The sequence below is a fragment of the Pleurodeles waltl genome, chromosome 5, assembly GCF_031143425.1.
Source record: "Pleurodeles waltl isolate 20211129_DDA chromosome 5, aPleWal1.hap1.20221129, whole genome shotgun sequence".
NCBI lineage: Eukaryota > Metazoa > Chordata > Amphibia > Caudata > Salamandridae > Pleurodeles > Pleurodeles waltl.
The window spans coordinates 1,370,904,321-1,370,929,279 of NC_090444.1; the positions used below are offsets into that span (position 1 = coordinate 1,370,904,321).

The window sequence follows — 24,959 nt, forward strand, 5'->3', positions numbered from 1 at the left end:
AAATAACTGTAGACATCTGCTACTTTGTTCTGAAAAAAGTCCGATAAATTGAATGATAGAATAATTGATTGTCAATTCCTGGGTTGGAATTATGAAGATTAACTACAGAGTTTATTACCTGAAAAAGAGTTCTTGCTGAATTTCTTGCAGAATTAATTTTCTTAGAGAAATACATCATTTTATTCTTACTGGATCACTCTGTGTACTAGATTGTGCTGTTCGTTGTTGGGATCATATTTTCCTCACCATTTGCGTTCCTGTTTGCAACAGATTTGCTTTTGTTGTCTACATTTTCTGCCAGTATCTTAGAAGATTTGGGTTGTAAGAGTCATATTCTATCATAGGCTGAACAACAGTAACAGATCGCACCATAATATTACTGATTATTTGTGTGACAGAAGTCACTATAGTCAGAATGTGGATGAACAATTATTGGCCAGCGTAGGAAGACATGACAACAACAGCACTCCTCTGCGGCCTTTACATCAGCTCTCATATCTCACAGAGATTAAAGTTCGAAGCTTTCAGCATGGGATATCAGATGATGTTGTGTTATTTTACAGTCAATTACATAAGAGAGAAACAACCTGAGGTACTAACTCACTGGGAAAGAAGTTTACTTGCAGTGAAACGTAACTCTACTAGGAGAGAGGACATATGTGGCGCCATTTACTAATGAGGGGCAAGATAAAAGAGTTTATGGGTAAAGGTTTATGTCAAAGGAAGGGAAAAAGGTATGGGATTCTTCCCAATAAATACATTTAAAAGTGGGGAACAGTTTAAGTTGAGCTACTAATTCCAGAGGAAAAAATACTCCAAGGTTTTTGTGAAGTTATTGAAAAATGTTTGACATTCATTACTCTGAGATTAATTAGTCAAGATTAATCTGAAAGTGATTGATGACTCCAAAATACTTCCATATCTCCAAGTGTACTAATTAAAACACTGCCAAGCAAATGCTCATTTTGTTTCACAGAACGCTGTGTAGAGGTGAAAAAGCCTTTTCTGTCTAGGCATCATAAACTGGGTACTTTTTCTAAGACCCCTCAAAGCCTAGCTGTAGCCAGAATATCATATCTGCTTTTTTTCAAGGATTTCTATGTGCCATGATCAGTACCATGGCATAAATTCATACTTCCTAAATAACTATAACGTAATAAAACAGCATAGTCTAGGTGACTTTTTTAAATCCATGCAAACACTGCAGATTGCGTACGAGATTACTGAAGTTTGATACACAAGATGGGACAATCCTCTCTCATCATTTTGTCATGCAGTAGCTATACAGCCCATAAACTCCCTCTGCAGTCTCCGCTGTATGTTTCATGTGTAAAAGTATTAAATGCCTGCCTACTTAGTGTTTTGTTCTACACTACGTATTTTGTAAAATATTTTGGGAAGTATTTTGAAAGGATGAAAGCTGATCAAGCCAAGCTCCAGAAAGATGGGTAGAGCTACAGTGGCTTTGTAACATTTGGGGTTAAATCAGAAAGGGTATATTAATTCGTTATACTAGACCAGAAGCACTAGGTATGCAATTCTTACATTATACTGAGCATCCACAAAAACATTTAAAAAATATGGATACAATGTTCTAAAGATTACAAAAAAGGTCAGAAAAAGGTGGGACTTGTCCAGATGCATGGTAAGAGATCAGATTGGCTGAGGGACTTGCATTCCCCACGCTAAGATTGTTGGAATGGTCCTTCATTTCAAGTGGATTTTAATTATAGTTGTTCATATTGTACAAACACATACTTTGTCCCTCTTGCTTCAGCAATCTGCAATAAGGTGAATGGGATAAAGTGTGTTGTCTACTATTGCTGATTTCAGAATGTGATACGGGACGAGCATAAGCTAGTTACATATATCAAAATGTTAACAGTATAAGATAGAATGCTCCCAAAACATTAAAACGTTCTCCATATTTCAACATATTATTTTATGGAAACCTTAACAACATCTTTCTGCAAATCTCCCCACTTTAGCCCTCACACATTCTTTACCCTAGCATTTTCATACTGCTAAGATAAACAACCTGTCTGTGCCCACCATCCTACTGTTCGCTGTCCATTATGGGGCAAGAACTCTTTTTCAGATACCTCTTATTGATTCAAAGCATCATGTAACCAAATGGCAAAAGCACACATTAGCATCACTGTTCCTGAATAGAGACAAACTCGTGTTAAATAGTCTCTCACTGAATATTATTACAGGCTGTAGTGTCTCTTGGCACACAACACCTTCTATCTTATCTAATACGTCTTTCTCACCAATAGGTAGGCAAATTTACACACCATATATTAGTGCCAACTGTACTTTGACATTGTATTCTTTTAATAGCAGGAATTGAGTTAAAGTATTGTATAAGTATTGTAGGCAGAGTTAAAAAGATCAGTGTTGATTGTAACTTTGCCTTAGAACCGAACAACATGGCCGACAGGACGCACTCTTTGCGAGCCCTGCTGACCGACCTCCTAAAATCTTGAAATATCCTGCAGAAAATGGCACAGTAGCCCACAAACGACTGTGTCATGGGGTCTGGGCAGACCCTGGGGCGCTGAAGTGACCCCTGGCGGTGCAGGAGTCTCCCATCCTGAAAAAGAGCAATGCCGGAGGCTGAGGCCTGAGCCGAGGCCTGGGGGATACCCGGACCCATAGCGCAGGTGCCTGAATCAGAAGGGGGTGGCGATCGGAAGACGGAGCTGCCAGAGAAGCCTGGAGTGGTGGTTGCTCCAAGACATGAGAGAAGGGGCATCACTGTGCCCTAAGACGTAGCGGGAAAGGTAGCGGTGATTGCTGCGCTTCTTGCGTCTGCAACCTGGTGGCAGCGACGGAGCCTGAAGGCATGCTGGGGACCTACCACAGAGGTTAGATACTATTGGAGGAGCCGGGGGCAGGCCTATGAAGATGGAGAGGTGGATGGTGTTGGGTGGAGCCTGTTGAAGAGGTGCATGGCACACATGGCTGGGGGAGAGGCCTGCACAGCCTGAAAAGCTGAGGAGAAAACGGAGGGACTTGGAGAGGAGAACAGGCTTGATCAAACCGTTAGGGCACTTGCAGACCAGCAAAAGAGCTCTTGTGGGGGGGAAACAAACTATCTAGGGTGGAGAGGAAAGGATGCAGGACAGGAAGCACATGAGCCATCTCCTTGGAGACACAGATGGGCGAACTGGATGAAGCCCCAGAGTGAGGGTGAGTGGCGAAAAGTGCGGGGAGCTGAGACAAATAACGCTGCAAAAAGCATTAAAAAAATGTGCACAACATAAGGATAGAAGCTGCGACCTAACCCCCTGCTGAACGCTCACTGACTCAGATCAAAGAACTGGTTGGAGTACTAGTCCCAGTTAAGTAAAACACAGGGCGAGCCTGGGCGCAACACCAGGCTCAGGGCAACACCATCATTCAATATACTACTCTGGGATATGCGACACAGCGCCATTCTGGGCGGACACAGGACGCATCGGAAGGGTCACCTGATTCTCAGCAGTAACCCACACAGACAGCACTACTCGAAGCTATACAAGGCTCATGTGCAGCACTGGAGGAGAAAATTGCTGGAGTATCGTGGAGGTTAACCTCTTGCAAGCGGACCTGTGCAAGATTGCGGATAAGGTATCTGAAGTGGAGGCCAATATTACTACCCTACAATTGGAAGTTCAACAGCTTAAAAAACAGATGTCACAGATGACGACACTCAATTCCACTAGAGGAGCGGGTGGAGGATACTGAGGGCTGCTCTTGAAGGAATAATCTTTTACTTTTGGGGTTTCCGGAGAGGGCAGAAGGGCGGGGGTGGAGCACTTTCTGGAGCAATGGATAAGAGAGGAGCTTGAACCGGAAGGGCTGTCACCATACTTTGTCACAGAGAGAGCGCATAGGGCTTTGGTCCCGTGGCCAGCACTGGGTGCCCCAACTCGAGCTTTGATCACCAGAATATTGAATTATAGGGACAGAGATGTTATTTTCAAAGCAGCAAGAGAGCACGCTAATCCCCAATATGAAGGCCGGAACATAGCGATCTACCTGGACTATACTCGCAGAGTGCAGGAGTGCCGCAAATCGTTCCTTGAAATTAAAAAGCACCTTCAAGCCATGCAACTTAGGTACATGCTCCTTAACCCAACTAAATTAAAGATTATTCATGACAGCAAGACACACTTTCTTTGAACAGCCAGCGGAAGTATGGACATGGCTAGATATGGCAAAGATCATCCGGGGACGTCCGCAGGAAAAGTCACAGCAAGAGTGCAGTGGACGGAAGTGATCATGGTGCCGCTGCTTTAATGGCAGCTCCCAGCCAGTAAAGGGGGAGACTGGACGAGTGGAGATCTGCAACGATGGCACAATGACCATCGTAGACCAACCAAGGAACTTGGAGAACAATCCGAACGATCATCACAGGAGGAGACGAGCCTTATAACACCCAGCACGGAACAGGAAGACGAACATCCTGGCATTGTAGAAGGGCATGAGGGAGAAATCAGTGACCTGGTTTAGAGATCAACACATCACCTTGGAAGGGAAGCTAGGAGGGTCTACAACAAGACGTATGAAGGTTGAATCTTGCAGACAGATGAACGAGCGGTATGAGACCAATGGGGTTACCTGCACAAACATGAACATTGTAAGGGGACACAAGAGGGGGGGCAGCAGAGGGAAGGAAGAGCTGGGAGAAGAACGTCTTCGCTAAAACAACATAATATCCTGTGAACACCTCTAACAAGTAAGCTAAAGAGGGATATAATGGGTGGTAGGGCTATGGTACACTACGCACTCAATTGCATAAGTTACTTAGACTCAAGATTGGGGGAGTAATCCTGGAAGGCCTCTGTGATGGTGGATGGTGGACACTGACGAGCCTCTGGTCTACTATTGAAACAAGGAGAGGCCCAGGAAAGGAATTGCTGGCACTTGTGAGGGCTACTTATGGTCTATATGTACATTGCAATGAACACTGAGAGAGTTAAGGGAGGATTGGGAGGTGGGGATCGTTCTGGATTGGGGTCCACAAGGGAGGAGGGGATGAGGATTCATGTCCTAGCACATCAGAAAGGGTGGGTGAGAACAAGTTTTTGCTTAAATGTTCCTTGTCGGGGGGAGTTATCTGAGGGGTTACATGTTGTAACATTTTTTTGGTTGATATTCTGGAGACTCTGTGGATATGATAGGAAAGGCCCTTTTAGGGTTTCCACTGTGCAACTCAACAAACGGCACCATACATAAATTGAAACTCTTGACATGGAATGTACGGGGTCAAGGTCCTATCAAATACACTATAGAGTGCTGAACTTGCTGAAGAGGCGAAAGGTGGATATAGCCTGCTTGCAGGAGACCCACCTCACTGATCAGGAAGCCGCCAAACTGACTGAAAAATGGAAGTGACAAATGTATAGTGCTAACTACTCATCTTATTCCTGGGGGGAGGAGGTCTGGTTTCCTCCAGGCGTCCTATTTGTAATGACATACAAGAAAGGAGATGTGGAGGGCAGATACTTGTTCCCACAATGGAGACTAGGCGGGACGGAAGTGGCCATCCTGAACACATATGGGCAAACATTGATCATGGTCAGTTTTACTGCAATTTGTTGGAGGTGGTTGCTCAGATAGCAGATAATAAATTGCTTTGGGGTGGGAACTTTAATTGTATTACTGACGGGGACTGAGAAAATACTAAACCACATTCGACCGCACAGCCATGGGAGATCATGACACATATGTACCTTTGAGATGTGTGAAGGGAGAAGCACCTAGGGAGACGCGAGTATACACACCTGACACTGCTACTGGCAAAATGTAGAATTGTTATCGTTTGGATGTGGAGCACAGCCCCTGGGATAGAATACTGGAAAAGGGATGTAAGGAAATGGGCGCTGGCAGAAGAAATTCGCCTTAAGCAAGTGCGAACAGATGAAAAGTTACAGGATGATCTGCAGGACTGGGGTACACTGCTGACTAGGTTTGAGGGGGAGGGCACACTGGGAGAAACATCAGACGAGTTTTGAGCAGAGAGATACATTGTGGAAACTAAGTTATAGTATGCAACACATTTATATGAGACAGCGATCTCCAAAGTTCAAAGGTTGATGTACCACTGTTTACAATGTACTATTATAAGTATGAAAAAAATATGCAATAAACGGATTCTTTAAAAAACACAAACTTTGCCTTAGAACCACTACTTTCGGCTCATTTTGTGACATAGAAAAACTGCATACATACACATACAAACATGCAAGGCATTCATCATGGAATCTCTTTTTCTTTTTCTTTTGGGAATCCCGATTCAGTTTCAACTATTACAAGACTACCAGATATTGTTAGCTCGGAACCAACAGCAGGGTCCCTGCTAGCAACCATCAAATCCCCGATCAGCAGGCAAATGCAATTACCTTATTTTGCATTATTTTATATGCAGCACGATGATACACAACTCTTGGTAGCCTAACCACTGTGGTCTCAAAATCCTCTGTCTCGTCTGAGTAGTAAAGGGCTGGTATTTGCTCCCTTTTTAAATTTTCCAAAAACAATGCTGATATTTAGTTATCTTTTAGTGTTTTAGATAGCGTACACCTATTATATATGGAGGTGTTTCTTTGCTTTATAAATAAACCAAGAGATAAAAGATTTTTTAGTACAAAGAAAACACATAATGGAAGGGGGTGACAAAATCAGGAAGACGAACAGTAGCGTCTTCTCAATGTCTTATCTAAGTCCTTGGTGAAAATAATGAATTAAAAGTGAGATAATACACACTTGCACAGCCGTACACTTTAGTCTCTTCATATTATGCACTGCCTATCCCGCAACACAGCTGCCCAGATGTGGCTCTAAAGTGCAATGATTAGGGATAACAGTGACAGATCACAAATGACCCCTGTCCACAGCTATGGTAAAGTCCATAAAAGCCTATTTTACACATACTTCTCCTCAGATCAAGGCACTTTTTTGTTCAGTGCCCTTACTTATGAATTAGTGACATTTCATGCCTAAAGCATGCCTCTGCTTTATGGAGTGGGTTATTGTTTACCACTCATTCTGTCTGATGCAGAAGAACTACTTTAATAGTCACACTCTTGAATGGGCTCAATATTAAAATTAATATAAGATTTCCTGGTTGTTTCAGCAATCATTCTTAATAAGGCAAGTTTTAGAGCCATCAGTGCCCTAAAATACTCTATTAATCTCAATAAATGAAATCTACAGTTCCACTTTAATAGTGCATTTCCCAAAACACCATTTCCCTGCAGCTTAGTTTGGGTCTGATTGCAGCTTTTCCTGATCGTTCCTGGGGCTACCAATATCTAAAAAGCATGATTTGCCTCCCCTTTCATCATTTTAAGCAGATACTCTAAATATTAAATATTGTTTATTGTTTTTGTTCATTGTTTTTTTTTTATATTGGATCCGGTTTGTCTAACATCTTATATTCCTTACTTCACGATTTCATTGGAACCAAAGTTTGCTTTTAGGTGATGTAATCTCCTCAAGGAAGGAAAACACTTCACACCTCAATATCAAAACAAATCATAGCCCTCTAATCAAGTAAGGGAACATTTTGACAATCTGCTGTGTGATCCTACCACTATATTAGTGAGCAAGTGACTGATTCCCCCATCCTTAGGTCAATTTCAACCACATTTAAGAAAAGAAACAACTTATCTTAGTTTCTTGGGATCCGTTGGCTGAACAGCAAAGTGTTCAAGACCATTGCAGCACTCACTTTGAGCTTTAGTACCCTAGTGGGAACACCCACGATAAAATCAGGCACCCTCTTCTGCGATCACGTTTTAATACATTACTTCTGGATAAATAATTAGTGGTGCTAAAATAATTGAACTATTTAGATATAGTCCATGACTTCTGATTCACTGTACACAATGCTTGAATTCAAGTAAAAAACACAATTTGCAGTCCCCTACCGTCTCTACATATTAGTATCCCAAGTATACAACAGGCCTAATTAAATTTCTCTATGTGTTCATTATTGATTATGCTCTCTCTCCCGCTGTACCTGGCGTTAAAATCCACACACACATGCCTTCTTGCTCAATTTTGAAAAATCTGAGAAACACTCTGGATAAATAGAGAAAATGAAATACAGCTTGCCATTGCCACGTGAATATCTCTTAGGTGTAGGGAGAGCAGTGTAAGCTGGTTAAAAAGAAAATCCCATTGTAAGCCTGCAACAAGACTTTTCCACCAACCGTATTTGGAACAAACCCTATGGAATCAGCTCAAGGAAGATTATGTCAGGTTAAACTGAATCCATCTTTTGTGATTGGAATGTTGGATGTAGGTCAGCTGCCATACCACTGATCTGGTCAGTGCACTACTCTGCCTCCAGTGGCTCCACCTTGCAAGTAGAGCCCTTTCCCTGGCTCCTCTGAACTCCTGACCCCTGTCAGGAGTTCGAGGCCCTCCTCCACCTGCAGGCTTCTGCCTGCACCTCATCCCTGGTGTCTAGTGGGATAGCTCTGCTTTCCTACTAGGCTACCTTCTGCCTCTATCCTTCTTTTCTCCTCCTTTCCCTGCTTTGCTCTCTGCTCTGCTTCACTTCTGTCCCCTTGTGCTCCTTTTGCTTCGCACTACTCTTTTCCTCGTTTTTCTCTCACTCAGCTCTCTCTCTGACTTTCACTCTCCTCCCTCTTACTCTCCCCCGCCACTGCTGCCCTGCCCCCTTTTTCACACCGTTTTTCACCCCTGCTCCTGCCTCTCAGCTGCCCTCTCCTCCCCCCACCTCCCTACTTAATGGTGGCCGCGCCTAAGGCAAGCTCCCTGCACCTGTCTGCGCCTGGACTGCACCCAGCACCAGAACCTCTGGCTCCTGTCCCTCCCACCGCCGCCTCGCACATCTCCATTACGACGCTGCCACCTTCCACCCTCTCAACACCGGCTGCTCTCCTGCCTGCCTTCAAGCCTCCCCGCAGACCACCCACGGACCCTTCTCCTGCCGGAACTGCACCTGCACCAGCCTCCACGCCAATGACCCACCCACCAAGGCAGGACGCAACCATCTAAGATGTATCCTCCTTAACACCCGCTCCGGCCACAAGCACGCAGTAGAGCTATGGAATCTACTCGACTCAGCCCCCCCAGACGTCGCCTTCCTGACCAACACCTGGATGAACCCCTCCTCAGTGCCTGACATCGCCATAGCCACCCCGGACGGCTACAAAAATCACCCGCAGGGACTCCTCCAATGAACCAGGAGGAGGCATCGCCATCATCCACAAGAACACCCTCAGAGTCACGACCAGCACCGAAGACACCCTCAGCACTGCCGAACACATGCACTTCCAGATCCACACTGACCCAAACACCACCTTCAGAGGGACCCTGATCTACAGGCCCCCCAGCCCCGACAGCAGTTCAGCAACTCCATCACCGACATCATCAGCATGGACACTCTCGCATCCACTGACTACATACTCCTCAGGTACTTAAACTTCCACCTCAAAAACACCAATGACAACAACACCGCCACCCTGCTCGACAACCTCTACAACCTCGGCCTCAAACAGCTCGTCATGACACCAACCCACTCCCCAGGACACACACTCAACCCTAATTTCTCCGCCAGCAATCACGTCTCCTTCAGCCACACCACCAATCTCCACTGGACAGATCACAGCTGCATCCACTTCTCCTTCAAGAATCCCACAACACACCACCACCCACAACGAATCCCCCACCGCAGTAGGAACAAGGTCACCGAAGACCAACTTATCGCAACCCTCTCGCAGAACCCACCCATCGACACCACCAACACTGATGCAGCTGCCTGCAACTTCAGGCAATGGGTCAAAACTTTTTTTTTTTAACTGTAAACCTTGCACTTGTATAGCACACTACTCACCCGTTAGGGTCTCAAGGCACTGTACATATACCACTGTGGAACCCCCCCTGGCTTTTCCTTGTGAGGTGCCCATTCCTGGAAAGCCCCAGGGTGAAGCCAAGCATCTAAGTGCTGTGAGAGCTATTGTGGAGATTAAGCAAGCTATTGGCCAGAGTTACAGAGTGGGACCCATTAATTAGATTAGGCACTGAGGCGAGAATTATCTGGTCCAAGGGAATTGAGCCCAAGACCCGTCAAGGTGGGAATTGAACCCTGGTCCCAGACCAGATCGCTGCATCAGGGTCTGCCACTCTAACCATTGTGCCACACTTCTCCACGACACCTCTGTCAATACTCTCACCACAATCAAGAAAACCTCCAACAGACGTACCAACAGAAAGGCCTTCTGGTTTATTCCGACATCCATGCATCTAAGTAAACGTGCCAAAGACTCGAAAGAAAGTGGCGCCAAGATCAGACTCTGTACAAGCACACAGCCTTCAAAACGCCATCCACAGACACCACCAACTCATTCAAGCCACCAAGAGAACCGCCTTCAAACCGAATCAACAACAACGCACACAGCCACAAAGAGCTCTTCAATGTCGTGTAGAAACTCTCCAACCCCAATGACATCCCGACATCCAAAGACCTCTGCGACTCCCTAGACTCCTACTTCCACCGCAAGATTGCAGACATCCAGGACAGCTTCAGCACCCAGACCCCACTGCAACCACCAACACCACAGATTCACCTCCTTCCAACCTCCTGCTCTCCTGGACCCCCGTCAACGACACCTTTGAAATCATGAACACCATCCACTCCGGCTCTCCATCTGACCCCTGCCCTCACAACATCCTCAACAAAGCAAGCTCCGTCATCGCACCCCAACTACGGAAGATCATCAACAGCTCCTTCAAGTCCGCCACCTTCCTGGACAGCTGAAACCACGCCGAGATCAACGCCTTCCTCAAAAAACCCAAGGCGGACCCAAAGGACCTCAAGAACATCTGGCCTATCTCCCTGCTCCCCTTCCCAACAAAAGTTATTGTGAAGGCTGTCAACAGAAAACCAACCCGCTTCCTCGAGGAGAACTGCACCCTGGACCCTTCGCTCAAGCCTCAGCAATGCAGGAATCCGCGACAGAGCCCTGGACTGGGTCACCTCCTATCTCACCAGCAGAACCAAGAGAGTCCGCCTCCCCCCATTCAGCTCTGAGGCCACCGAAATCATCTGCGGCGTACCCCCAGGGTTCTTCCCTCAGCCCAACCCTCTTCAACGTCTACATGGCCAGCTTGCTAACATTGCCTGATCCCACAACCTCAACATCATCGCATACGCCGACAACACCCAGCTGATCCTCTCCCTCCCCAAGGACTCCGCCAAGACCTGTGACGCTGCGCCTCACCGCAGCGTCTCTTTCTCCGACCGCGGTCGGATCGCGCTTCCGATTTTCGGTGCGCCGTCCTCAGTGTTTTTTCCCCGTTTTGGCGACGCGTTCCAGGAAGCATGTTTTGTGCTCCAGGTCGCATCGCCCTTACGTATTTTAGGGGATTCTCTTTTCTTCTGTCGGTGATGGTCTCTTTCTTGTCTTTTTCTTTCCTTTCTTCTTGGTTTCTGTGTACTTCATTTTCTCTGTATTCCTGCTGGTCTCCATGTTGTCTTTTTCCTGTTTCCATTTCCCAGCATGCCCTTTTCTTTTATACTACATCCTTTTTTCCTATTCTTTTCTATGGGCTTTTCCCAATACAAGATGGTGTTGTTTCATTTTCCTGTGAGGTCACTTCCTGTTTTTCAGTATATAAGTCACTCAGTCTTGCTCTACCTTGCGTTGCAAACACTTCCCTTTGGTGGTGCTCTTTGCTCCTGTTTGTTGTTCCTGTTTCGCTGTGGTGATTTTTGCCTTTTGCCCCGTTTTCAAGTCCTGTTTTTTCTTCCTTTTAAGGAGTTCCTGTTTTGAGGTTTTTTCCCCATTTCTTGGGTTTTTTCCTCTGGGACTCCTTCTGGAGGGTACGGTCTGCTTAGGCATTATCTGTTAAGTGGCACAGTGGATACTAGAAAGGGTCGCCCCTATCTGGGATTATCCAGAACCAGCAGAAGACCGTGTGTCTTTTCAAATCCTGCATCCAGAGGTGAGAAACCGTGTGCAGTTCGTGACAAGACCAACCTCCACGAAGGAATGAATGCCATCGCCAAATGGATGAAGAGCAGCTGCCTCAAACTCAATTCCGACAAGACAGAAGTCCTCATCTTCGGCTCCACCCCGTCCGCATGGAATGACTCCTGGTGGCCTGCACCTCTCGGAGCCGCTCCGACTCCCACCGACCACACATGTAACCTAGGATTCATCTTAGACTCTTCATTATCCATGAGCCAGCAAGTCAAAGCCATCTCCTCCTCCTGCTTCAACACCCTCCGCATGCTCCGAAAGTTCTACAAATGGATACCCACCAAAACCAGAAGAACAGTCACCTGAGCCCTCGTAAGAAGCAAACTGGACTAAGGCAATGCCCTCTACGCAGGAACCACGGCGAAACTCCAGAAGAGGCTGCAACGCACCCAGAATGCCTCCTCATGCCTCATCCTGGACATCCCCCACCACTGTCACATTGACCACCTGAGAAACTGCGCTGGCTCCCAGTCAACAAGAGAATCACCTTTAAACTCCTCACCCACGCTCACAAAGCACTGGACAACACAGGACCAGAACACCTCAACAGATGGCTCTCCTTCTACACCCTAATCCGGCATCTCCGCATCGCCAACCTCACCCTCGAAACCATCCCACGTGTCCGCAGAACTACAACCGGCGGTAGATCATTCTCTCACCTCACCGCCAAAACGTGGAACACTCTTCCCACCCACCTGTGCCAGACTAAAGGCCTCCTTACATTCAGAAAACTTCTAAAGACCTTGCTGTTCCAGCAGAAGCAGCACCTCCTCCCCATTTTACCCCCCCTCTCCTCAGCGCGTTGAGACCCTCGCGGGTGAGTAGTGCGCTTTACAAATTCCTGATTTATTGATAGTGCCATTTAGGCCCAGCTGCATAGTGCTTAACTCTTAAATGTCATTTGTGACACACACTTGCATTTAAAAAGGATAAAGTGAGCTAAATGCTTTGGTACAAATAAATGCTCAAGTCAGCCTAAACATTGACAAACCAGTGCAGTATCCAACACCTATTTTTTTCTAACTCTGGTTAAGATATTGGTATGAAAATTATTCCTGCAGCACATCACTAATTAAAGAAAATAGAATGTTTTACTCAACAAGGATGTTTATTTTATATGCTGCAAAGATGGCTCTCATAAGGTGGTTTTTTCCTCTACTCTCAGAAAATAGCAGGTGTCATGGTATTATTTTCCTTCCTGTAGTTATGAGCCCTGTGGCTCATAAGTTATTGAGTTTCTTTCATACTTCCTCCTATCATGGTACAGGTGCTTTACTTTCACTGATCAAAAGTTACCGCAAACAAAAGTGTTCCTGTTCTCCAACCCCCTTCTGTTTGACAGGTACTATCAAAGGAAAATTGGCATTTCCCTTCTGTTTTTTAAATATCTCTTTATTCAGCATTTTTAACAGCTGCACAATGCAAATTTGTAATACACAGTGTGCCCAAGTTACATTTTCAAACATAAGAGAAAACAAGCCTAATCAGCAGGTTTCCCTTCTGTTTTGACAGCTGTGGATGAAAGGACATTCCTGACAGCTCTCCATTGAAGAGGAGAGACATCGCAGTCTGGAAGGAACCATTCTCTCTAGACTAGTATCTAGGAGGTGGAGGAGTTTGGCTCTGTGAGGAAAATGCTAAGCTCAGTTATAACATTTTGCACAATTGGAGCACAAAATGATGTGGGATTACGTTTACTATGAATAAACTGTGGGTCTAGGAACTGGATCTTAATATTGAGAGAGAAAGAAAGAAAGAGGATATGCAAGACTCTAACATGATCTAGGGCCTGATTTAGATCTTGGCGGAGAGGAATATTCTGTCACAAACGTGATGGATATCCTGTTCGCCATATTACGATCCCATTATATCCTAAGGAGTTCATAATATGACAGACACATTTGTAACAGAGTATTGCTTCTGCTAAGATCTAAATCAGGCCCTTAGTTAGGTAGTTATGAAAAAGCACCAAATTTTGGTTAACCCTATAACCAGTGCTACAAAAACTTATAACCAATATGCCATCAAGTGTCAATTTGCTCTGGACTGCAAACCTGCATTGATCGCCCATCTCGTCTAGTAAGCCTAATAAAATGTGGCGCACGTTCCCTCTCAGACCTAAAACAGAAAGTGATGAAAGAACGACCCCACTGAAGACTTTACTCGCCATCCCCAACAAGTTGGCAGGTCTTGCACGTGATGAGGGTGGGCAATGACTGAGGTTAGTGACGTGTGAACAGACGGAGGAGAAGCAGGGGTTGAGAGTCCCCTTGGATCTTTATGCATGTGGGAAAGCAACATCCCTTTTGGATATGGGAAAGGTGGTACCGGATGGGTAAGTCTGTAGGTGATGGAAGTCTCTACATGCTCCCATTAGAATGCTACCTGGCACCAAGGAAACATGCACTGGGCCTGGAGTAAAATGTTGCATTGTAGGCGAGGCAGATAATATTTTTCAGTGAATAAGGACAGATGCTACCCTCCTTTTTTCTGCTGCAGCTTGATTTGAATGCACCTATGAAACTGCTGTGAATCTGCTGACATGGCGCAAAAGGGTAGAAAAGGAAGAGATACTGACATAGCAGTGGTTGAGCGTGAAATCCTGTGTGGCCTCTACCAGCAATGTAGAACCTTGATGGGTGGATGTTCATCAAGGTGAGCTTCAATCTAAAATCATCAGCATTTGTTCTTTGACAGTATGGGCAAATAGGGCATCAGGTCTTCTCTGTCTCTGAATTGAGAGATGATGTGGCATGTGAAATGTTTGAGCCAGGAACAAGCTTTGGGGAGTCTTTAAACCCATTTGCTGCCTCAAAAGAAGCTTTTCTGACTTGGGACAAAAGACTGGGGAATGATGCAAAACAAAGTAGAGTTAAGCAATAGCACATAAAGCATGCATAGAACACCCAAGGTTTCCCAGCTGCAAGCCTGACAGGCCCTCTAAAGAGCAAAACCTGGAACCCAGAGTGTACCTTGTTTGAGAGCAAGGCTGGATTAATGCCATTGAAATGAGTGAGTTACCCAGGCTGCCATGCTTGTTTCTTGCCATAATGGTGGCATTCCCACAGACTGCCAAGTTACACTGGTTGGGTATATTTGGAGACAAAAATGCATACATTGACGTTACACCCTCGTCACGTTGTATGTCACAAAATTATGCCAGAATATTGTGACCAAAATATTGACTATCATAATATCATGAAGGTAATTATATAAATGTTACTATAGCTTTACTATTCTTAACTCCTCTGACTATAGTTATGGATTTAAATATAGCAAATCTATACTTCTCTCTATATACTTACCTTTATGTTATTTTGATTGCTGAAATGTTGCCCATGATATTCTGGTAGGATGATATTTAAAACTCAATATTGTGGGGTACTCTCCCAAATTAGGTTGTTCTGGGCTGCCCCAACATTATACATTAGTACTGCGCAGTCCATCTTTGGGTTCATAGACAATGGGTAAGGCACAAACCTAAGAAGCAGTTGGTCCATATGGACTATGCAGTTGCGGCTGCACCTATGTGAGCAAGTAGCAAGCACAAAGCGATACTGTGAGAAAAGAAGCTTACTTATGTACATGAATGGTTTGCCTGGGGGTGGTCAATGTGGAGTTAGATGCTGGCATCTGTGTACAGTGTTCAATTATTAAAGTTGTTAAAATTGTCAGGCTAATGGGCTTTTTTTAATAGAAGACAACAAAACTGCCCTTTATGAAACTGATTCAGCGTAAGATGCTAAAAAGTGACGTATATTTGGAAAATATCTTCTGCTCCATTGAAACTAGATCTGTCTTGAAGGAAGAGGTGCATGGACCAAAGTACACAGAACTAAAAGCTTAACATTTATCACAAGCTAGGTATAATATCTGTAATAGTTTTACCCAGCCTTCCAAAATATAAATAAATTAGCGATGATAGAAGCTCAGAACTGATAATATACAATGAATTAATGTAATTCAAAATCTATGCTAGGTTTCCTCCAAAAATTCATTAAAAGACATCTATTCCAAAAGAAAAGAATGAGTGTTGTCTTCTCCGTTACCACTATAACCACTATACCTACCTTTCTCAGTCTTAATGCTATTCACCATCCATAAATCGTCAATTCCCAGTCTATTCATTTGATCTTTGGGTTTTTTGTCACTATAACAAGGCTGGCAATATCAACCTACAAAAATACTGTATCCACTACATCAACCTACTACTACATTGTAAGATAAGTATATATTTACTATTCCTAACTCCAATGGTACATATCTTGGGCGGCAAGACAAAGTGGGTTTAAGATCAGCAACTATATACTTATTCTGTGTCTCCTCTCTCCAACGTCACCTCACAATCTGTTGTCTGCTAGACAGACTAGAACTTTATCATCATCAACATTCTAATGCAGGCTGCACTACCAAGGGTGGAAATACACGAACTGATGATAGGGAAGGGGAGATACAAGGGCAGGAACACACTACTATGGTAATAAATTGAGAGCGCAGTATATAAGATTATTTGACATTACAACACTTACCTTACAATGTGATGGTAGGTCGATCTAGTGGATAAAATATTACTGCCTTGCAATGTATTGGATGCTAGTGAGCACCCACCTTGACCTTTTTAGGATATCCACATATGATAAAATTACATGCACATGCAATGGAGACCATTTACATAGTGGTTATCATGACAGGCAATGATAGTCCATCTTATGTAAATCACTGGCACTGTGACTACTTGATCACTCACATATTTGCATAAATAATGTTCAGAAAGCCATTCCCCCTATATAATCTTGGATGCTCTGCCGAGAGGTGTGTGTTTTTTCTATTCCGCCTGCCATCCTCGTAAGACTAACGTCTTCCTTTTTCTATTCTTTATCCAATCCAGAGCTTCAGCAACATAAATATCTACACATCTTTAGGACTGCTCCCCCTATTGCACCTATGAATGGGTGCCCACCAGAGGGCTACAACTGATAGAATGGCATATTTGCAAGTGGTCAGGAAAAAGCAAAAGAAGACTTTCAACTTTTTACCCGTGATCAAGGTCAATGGAGACTGAAACACGTTGGGAACACAGCTGCTAATGTTGTTGGAAGCAATAAAGTGAGAATATTGTCCCAAACAGGAGTGCAAATCAGTTTTCTGTTGGAGACAATGACAAAATGGTTTGGTCCTGCCATATGAGTAGGCACCACCACAAAAAGCGTCCCACTGCCCGACAATTGGACTAAGCAGCTATTTCAGTTTTTCAGGGAATTGGATGCCACCACTGATAACTGTGGTTACTAGTGAGTCCGTTTTGCACGAAAAGAAAAATTTTGGAGAGTATTAATGGAAGGATTGGGAAAGCTACATGATAAAGTTTCAACGATGTTGAAGTGTGACTAAAGTGTAAGCCTACTGGAGGGTGGGGAAACACATTGGGAACACAGCTACTGATGTTGTTGGAAGCAATAGATTGAAAATGTTGTCCCAATCGAGAGTGCAACTCAATTTTCTGTTGGAGACAACAACATAACTGTTTGGTCCTGCCGTATGAGTATGGGCAATCACAAAATGGAAAGAGTGACGCACCGCCCTACAATTGGACTAAGAAAGTATATATGTATATATATATACACACACACATACATACACACACACATATATATATATATACACATATAAATATATATATATATATATATATATATATATATATATATATATATATATATATATATATATAAAACAAAGGTTAAGAAAATGCTCTATGCATTACAGGTCAATATTATAATGTGCAACCTCCATACATCAGAAAAAGATTCTTTAACGTGCATTGTCTATGTGTCCAAATCAAGTGGTTGCAGATTTCAAAACCTGTCATGCTTGTATTTTAATTGTTGAGTTCTGGAGCAATTCTTTATACCCACACATTCAAACCCAGGCCAAGGGCCATATTTAGAGTTTGGCGAGGGGGTTACTCTGTCATAAACGTGACGGATATCCCGTCTGCCGTATTACAAGTTCCATAGGCTAAAATGGAATTGTAATACAGCGCGCAAGACATCCATCACGTTTGTGACTGAGTAACCTCCTCTGACAAACTCTAAATCAGGCCCTAAATAACAACACATCGTGTGACATTGAAGAATGATAAAATGAAGTAGAAACCTGCCTGATGAAGCTTCAAAATAACATCGAGAAACTGCTTCAGTCTCCGGCACAGTGTTTCCATGTGATACATCAATGTGTCCTCATCCGTCATAGCTACTCCTGACCCTTGGTAATCATGCTGGTGATCTGAAACAATAAGTCACACTGTCATCCTGCTAGCAAGGAACTGATTATGTATACCCATATATTTTCATGCATGCGCACAATAAGCTTGATCATAAAACTGGAAATATGGATAAATACAGGATTGGCCACAGGAGTGTCCACTGTAGTTCTAGGAGAAGTTCTTTAAATGGGCAGGTACCTTCCAGTACTGAGTATTGGCATGTCTTTAATTTGAAAGGAAGAATACATGCACTTCTCAGCTATGCTGCAATACATTTAAAGGGAGAGTACCAGCATTTCTCAGGAGTGAACAGGTACTCTTTATATGGAGTACCAGCACTTCTATATTTCTATTTAAAGCTCTGGAGGAGCAAACCCATGTCAGAGTTTAGGATATCCACATATGATAAGTTTACATGCACTTACCCTAAATGGAAACCATTTACATAGTCAGCGGTGTTCATGAAAAATGTTGTGGGTCAAAAAAAACCTGGACACAAATTGGACAACCCTGTTACAGATAGGCGATGATAGTACATCTCATGTAATTCACTGTCACTGTGACTACTTGACCACTCACATATTTGCATAAAGGATGTTCAAGAAGCCATTCCCATATATAATCTTGGATGCTCTCCCGAGAGGTGTGGGGGGTTTCTATTCCACCTGCCATACTCGTCAGACTAACTTCTTACTTTTTATTATTTTTTTGTCCAAATCAGTAAGGAGCTTTAGCAACATAAATCTTTAGGACTGCTCCCCCTTTTGCACCTATGAATGGGTGCTCGTCTGAGGGCTACAACTGATAGAATGGCATATTTGCAAGTGGTCAGGAAAAAGCAAAAGAAGACTTTCAACTTTTTACCCTTGCTCGTGGTCAACAGAGACCGAAATGTGTTGGGAAATCAGCTGTTGATGTTGTTGGAAGCAATAAATTGAGAATGTTGAGAGTACGACTCAATTTATATAGATAGATAGATAGATAGATAGATAGATAGATAGATAGATAGATAGATAGATAGATAGATAGATAGCTATGAAAAACAAAGGTTAAGAAAATGTTCTATGCATTACAGATCAATATTATAATGTGCATGCTCCACACAAAGAGAGTCCATCTAATGTAAATCACTGGCACTGTCACTACTTGACCGCTCACATATTTGTGTAAATTATGTTCCAGAAGCTATTCCCCCATATAATCTTGGATGCTCTTGACACACTCTGCAAAGTTAATGGTAGTACTTAGCGCCTCGCTGGTAAGCTCTCAGCAAATTTGCATAATTATTTTTGAAAATATCTTTATTGATTTTGCAATGCAACATATATAACAACATATATAAAAATCAGGACAATCAGCCACCCCATTTCATCCCAAGATTCGGGCATCATATGCATTCATTTTAATACAGTGTCCACCCTGCCCGGTCACATACGTTTATCACAAAGAGTCACTCAAACAACTGTTAGGCCTTTCCACTGTCTGTGGTTAATTGGCACCTCCTTCGCTGCACCCCTCACAACTCTCCGTCATATCCCATCCTCCTCATATTTTTTTTTTATTTCCTCAGGCACCCTCTTCTCTTATAAATTTCCATCAATCTGAAGAATTCCATGCCTTGCACCCAGGTCTGGTGTGCAGGGGGTAGTCCAGATCTTCATTTCTGTGCAATGGCTCTTGTGCCACCTTGCAACCCGGGTTCCCTAGAATTTTCTAGTACTGGTCTGTTGGGCACTATATCCCCAGTAATGTCATACTTCGCCCCAGCTCCGGGGGGGTCCAGTTGACTGCTCCAAAGATTTGCCAACTATTTCCCAAAAGGGTTGCATGCGGGGGCAACTCCACAACATATGTAGGAATGTTCCTTTCAGCCTGCAACCCCTCAAGCATTTCTGATCCTTCATCCTACCAATTCTACATAGTGGGGTGTGTGCATAGCAGGCGCAGTGTAGGATCTTGAGATGGTTCAAACGAAAACTCGTCCTTATTGCTACCATTGCAGGGAACTCCCAAGCTTGCCGCAAATCATTCTCTTCCAATTCCCCAAGTCCTGCTCCCAAGCGTTCTGCCGTTTCAGTAGGGGGACCTGCATGTTTCTCATCACCATCCCATACGTTAATGATATCAACTTCTCGGCCACTTGCCCATCCAAAAGCCAACTTTTTAACGGGGAGTTCTGTTGTACTTTCTCGCCCAGAGATACACATTCCCTAAGGATGCGCAGCAACTGACTATATGACAGCCATTGCATCTCAGACATGTGCTACTCCTGCCGCAGCACGGCAAAGGGGATCACCTAATTTGCATCCCAGATGTCTGCCAATGTTGAGAGAGCAATATTGTCCCAGTCCCTAAACCCTCATAGAGCCACTACGGGTCTTAATTTAGTACCCCCCACCCCAAATGGTGTTTTCGGTGTCAGCCTACGGCCCCATCTACTACTTTCATTGCAGGGCATATTTTGTGTGTCAATCTATCCCCATATAGGGTATGTTGATAACTGCCAGTCCCCATTCCAGCCTATCTTGCCAAAACGCAGGGCTGGTCCAATCTGTGTATGCCCAGTCATCTACCACACTCACTTGTGCAGCTTCATAACATTTCTGCACATTTGGTAGTGTAGAATCCCTTCATATTTGGATCTTAGATGGATTCTAATGGATATCCGAGGCTGACCTCCCGTCCAGATCAGTGTTTGTACCAACACATCCACCTGCGTGAAAAAGCCATCCGGAATTCTGGAGGGCTGTTCTGGAATCTATACACAGAAACCTGGGGAGAGCCACCATCTTAAACATCACTGCCTTCCCTAACAGTGAGAGCTGCAGTGACTGCCGATGTTTTATTTCTTGCTCCAACTTCGGAGCAGAGGACTCAGATTTGCTTCATAGTACAAGGCCTGACTTTTTGTTATCTAAATCCCCAGATATTTGAACTGTGTCCGTTCTATTCGTAATGGCAGAACCAATTCATCTCCCTGTGCCCATTCCCTCAATGGAAGCAATAGTGATTTGCCTCAATTAATGGCAAAGCCCAAGTTATTCTAGAATACGCTAAAAATATCTTGCTCCATATCTAGTGTTAGGGTCACATTTGTCAGGTAAAGTAAGATGTCATAGGCAAATAGTGATATACACTCGTCGCTTCCATCTTCGCCCGGCCAACCCCACACCTGTGCATCCACCGGCACCCACCCCCCCCAGTCCCTCAATAGGCAGGGCGAATAACATTGACAAAAGTGGGCATCCTTGACATGTGCCCCTCCGCACTCCGACATCCCAAGAGGTGTAGCTATTAATTTGCACTCTTGCTCGAGGTCAATCTTATAGCAGTTTGACCCAATTTGCATAATTATTTAATTCACACACAACATAGTTAAGTAAATATATACTGAATGCAGACATAAAGACACACTGGGATGTTTCCTTAGCAAAGTAGAATTATGTTTAGGAAGAGTAGTGTGGCTGGACTAAAACAAACCAGTTTTCTTCTGGTTTTAAAAACGTCTGCATCCAGTGATGTTGGGCAAGGGTGGCCTCTCTTCGATTTATTTCATCCTTAGCATTATGGTACTTATACTCACTTAATTTCCATTTAATTTGTTCTGAAGTAATTAGGTCCATCCATTGAAACTGCTAACTTTTTCACCAGATATCATAGAGCAATGGATCAGCCAACTTCACCTCTTGGCTACTATAAGTGTGAGTGACAGAAGTTTGATTGTACGCAATGTGCACATTTGCCATAAAACAGTCATTTTTATTGTTAGGGCTGACACTGAGAACTATTTTTTTCCTTTTAAATAATTTCTTTATTTATTATGTAATTTTGCAAGGGCCCAGCAGCTCCCCAGATACTGATATCGAGCACTCACTCCTAATCCGGCAATGCCTGAGGTGGCTGGTTAAATTAGGGCTCTCCTATTCTTTATTATCAATACAGCATTCTAAAATCATTCAAAGATAGCTACCTGTTCGGACGTATGATGGGGCAGTTATCATTAAATGATTTGAAAACACTTCATAATTCGCTACTTTTCCAAGTTGGTTGACGCACATTCAGCGATAAGTAATCACAAAGCATTAAAAAAACAATAACAAATGGCGACCAGCTTTGAATGGCTTTGGAATACATTAATCTTATTAAAGAGTGAAGAATAAAGAATGCAAAACCACATTATAACGTGGCTCTGGCAGCACAAGTACACACGCACTGTCAAAGTCAATAAAGGCCTATTGCATTCGCCAATGCTTGGTTGTTTTAATGTGGCCACACAACCTTTCTAAAAGCATTTCATTGCCGTTTAAGAGCCCGTTGGCCTACATCAGCAGATGGGCTCCATTTAGAGGTAACTGAGCTACTTGCATTTTGAAATCACTGAACTGCAAACAAGTCAATACATTTAGCTACTGCATTCCTCCAATTAACCTAAAGAAAATAAAAATCAATCATGAAAATAAATGAACTGTAAATTGAAAAGTTACAAATACCAATTCCAAATGTGAAATAAATAAAGAAGTGGCTTTATCTGGGGCACACAGTTGAAAAATGAGAAGCAAACTGATTTGTTTCAGCAATGTCACGTCACCCTTTTCAAGATTAAATGCTTCTGGAAGGCTTAAGCGGAAGCAACCAAAATATATTCTCCAGCAAGGAAGGTGAATGTAGAACCAGTGAAGTAATGGTTTTCTACAAGCATTGGGGTGCGCTGTGAGCTGACTGCTTGATGGCACGACCAAGAATATATTAGACGGGAATAGTTTAGAATTTTGTAGAAAAAGTAGAGCTGGTCTCTGAAGAGACTGGAGCAATTCTTATAGGCGAAGCCCTTGAAGTAACTGTTTGGGGTTTCTCCATCCTTCCATGCCAAGTGTGGGTGGCTGAAACTTATCGCTCTTTAAAGAGGTTATATGCTAGTCTAGGCCTCCATGCCTCCAGTAGCATAGGTGATGGCGAGGACTTGCTGGACCCAGGTCTGCAGATAGATGATGTGTGGCACACAGCAAATCTGTACTAACGGCTACCAACCTTGTGGGTGAGTTACTGGACACTGGAGCACATACTTCCCAATGCAGGGTTCCTTCTCATAAACTATGGCCCTCAACCATTGTCACATACCTTTGTGTTCCTGGCTCCAAATCATTGACCATACCCTGTCACTTAGGAGGACCCAAGAGGGGCATCAGGGGAAGTAATTCCCTCACCTGCTGGCATGCCCAGTTGTGCGCCATTGTTTGCTGTTCACTACTCAGAATAGATTTAAGACACTGCTTGGAAATATTACCACTCAGGGAGGGCTGACGTGAGAAAGAGTTCAGCAAGAGTAATTGCAGCACTAGAGGAAGTGAGCCACTAGGGCACAAGTGAGGGAAGGATGCTTGAGTACACATACGCTCCACATAGATACCCTGTTTGAGAGTCAGTACCAGATAATCTAGACAGCTGTGATTGTTTTCTTTATTAGTTCGCCTTCCCGCAACAGAGGATTCTGTAGGTAGAGTATAGAGTATGGCACAGAGTAATCTTGTGAATTTGTTTCATTTCTAGGAATATTCGATGAACACTGAACCAGTGCATGTACCTAAAGCACGTCAACCCATCGACCTGGAAGTATACCTGCTTTTTTACAGGGAGCACCAAAGCAAAATCAGAAACAGGCGGGGGCGGGGGGAGTAGTGCTACCCGAGGAAGCCACATAATGCACTTATTTGGAAAAAGCTGGATACAGCAGAAAAGTCGTTTTCTGGCCCAATGGTTGGGTCTTCATGTGATGATGCATGGAAGATGTGAATGGATGGTGAGTTCTATGCAGAAGACATAACACTAGGACTGACATGAAATTAACCTTATGACTTGTTAATTCCTCATGCATGTTGGCCAGGTGCAATAGAATGGGCGAGAAAACATTAATAATTGCACTTGGAATCTACAGCAGACCTGGAAAATATTTTAATGGCAGCCCCTTACAGCACCCTGCAAACAGCAAAAGGAGCAAGTCCAAACCTCTGCAGAATGATGGTGTTTATACCCAAATCTGTTTTTGTTTTTTTTCTAAATTTGGGGCAAATAGGTGTAAAGAGCAGACGGAGGTTAATAAGATTTGGGATCCTTGCATTTGGAAATGTGGACTAGGAGTATGAATGAACATTAGAGGTTTGTGTTTTGCCCGTCTGTTTACAGATGCTAAGAGGATTTGCTGATTTTGACCTTGGAAAAATGTTTTATTTCATAGGATGTATTACGGATGCCTCCACTGTTTCCACTGATGTACCTAATGTTCTATTGGGTTTCCCTTGGAATACAAAAGACAAAAAATGTTCTATAAAGAAATATGGGGCCAAACCATGCGTAGAAAATCCACCCGTCCCTCGAAGATTCCTGCATACTTTGAGTTAGAAGTGGAACGCCACTAAAGGCTCGGGCCAGGTGGCTGCAACGGGTGCTTGAATCCTTGAGTAAAGCCTTCATGTGATTTCGGTGCCCCACCACTTTCATCAATCACCTTTCTCTAGAAAGTATTTAACTTGATTTAAAATATATGTTTGTTTAAACCAGACTACTGATGTAGATTCTCAAATAATTAAATTCAAAGAGGAGTTAGAAAGACACACCCATTAAGAGGAATGCATTGCACATTTGTGGCCAGTTCCTGTTTCCTAGCTTACCCTAACTGTGTGATTCTGGGT

The 24,959-nt window shown here is 43.6% G+C and overlaps 1 protein-coding gene across 1 annotated transcript in view; it reads right to left on the reverse strand.

The window, feature by feature from the left end:
* The window catches only part of LOC138296482 (uncharacterized), a 1,064,486-nt gene that overhangs the window by 882,077 nt on the left and 157,450 nt on the right, over positions 1-24,959 (reverse strand). Inside the window, exon 9 of the mRNA XM_069235627.1 lies at positions 18,169-18,293. Within this exon, the coding sequence (XP_069091728.1) occupies positions 18,169-18,293 (125 nt within the window). The remainder of the gene's footprint in view (positions 1-18,168; positions 18,294-24,959) is intronic.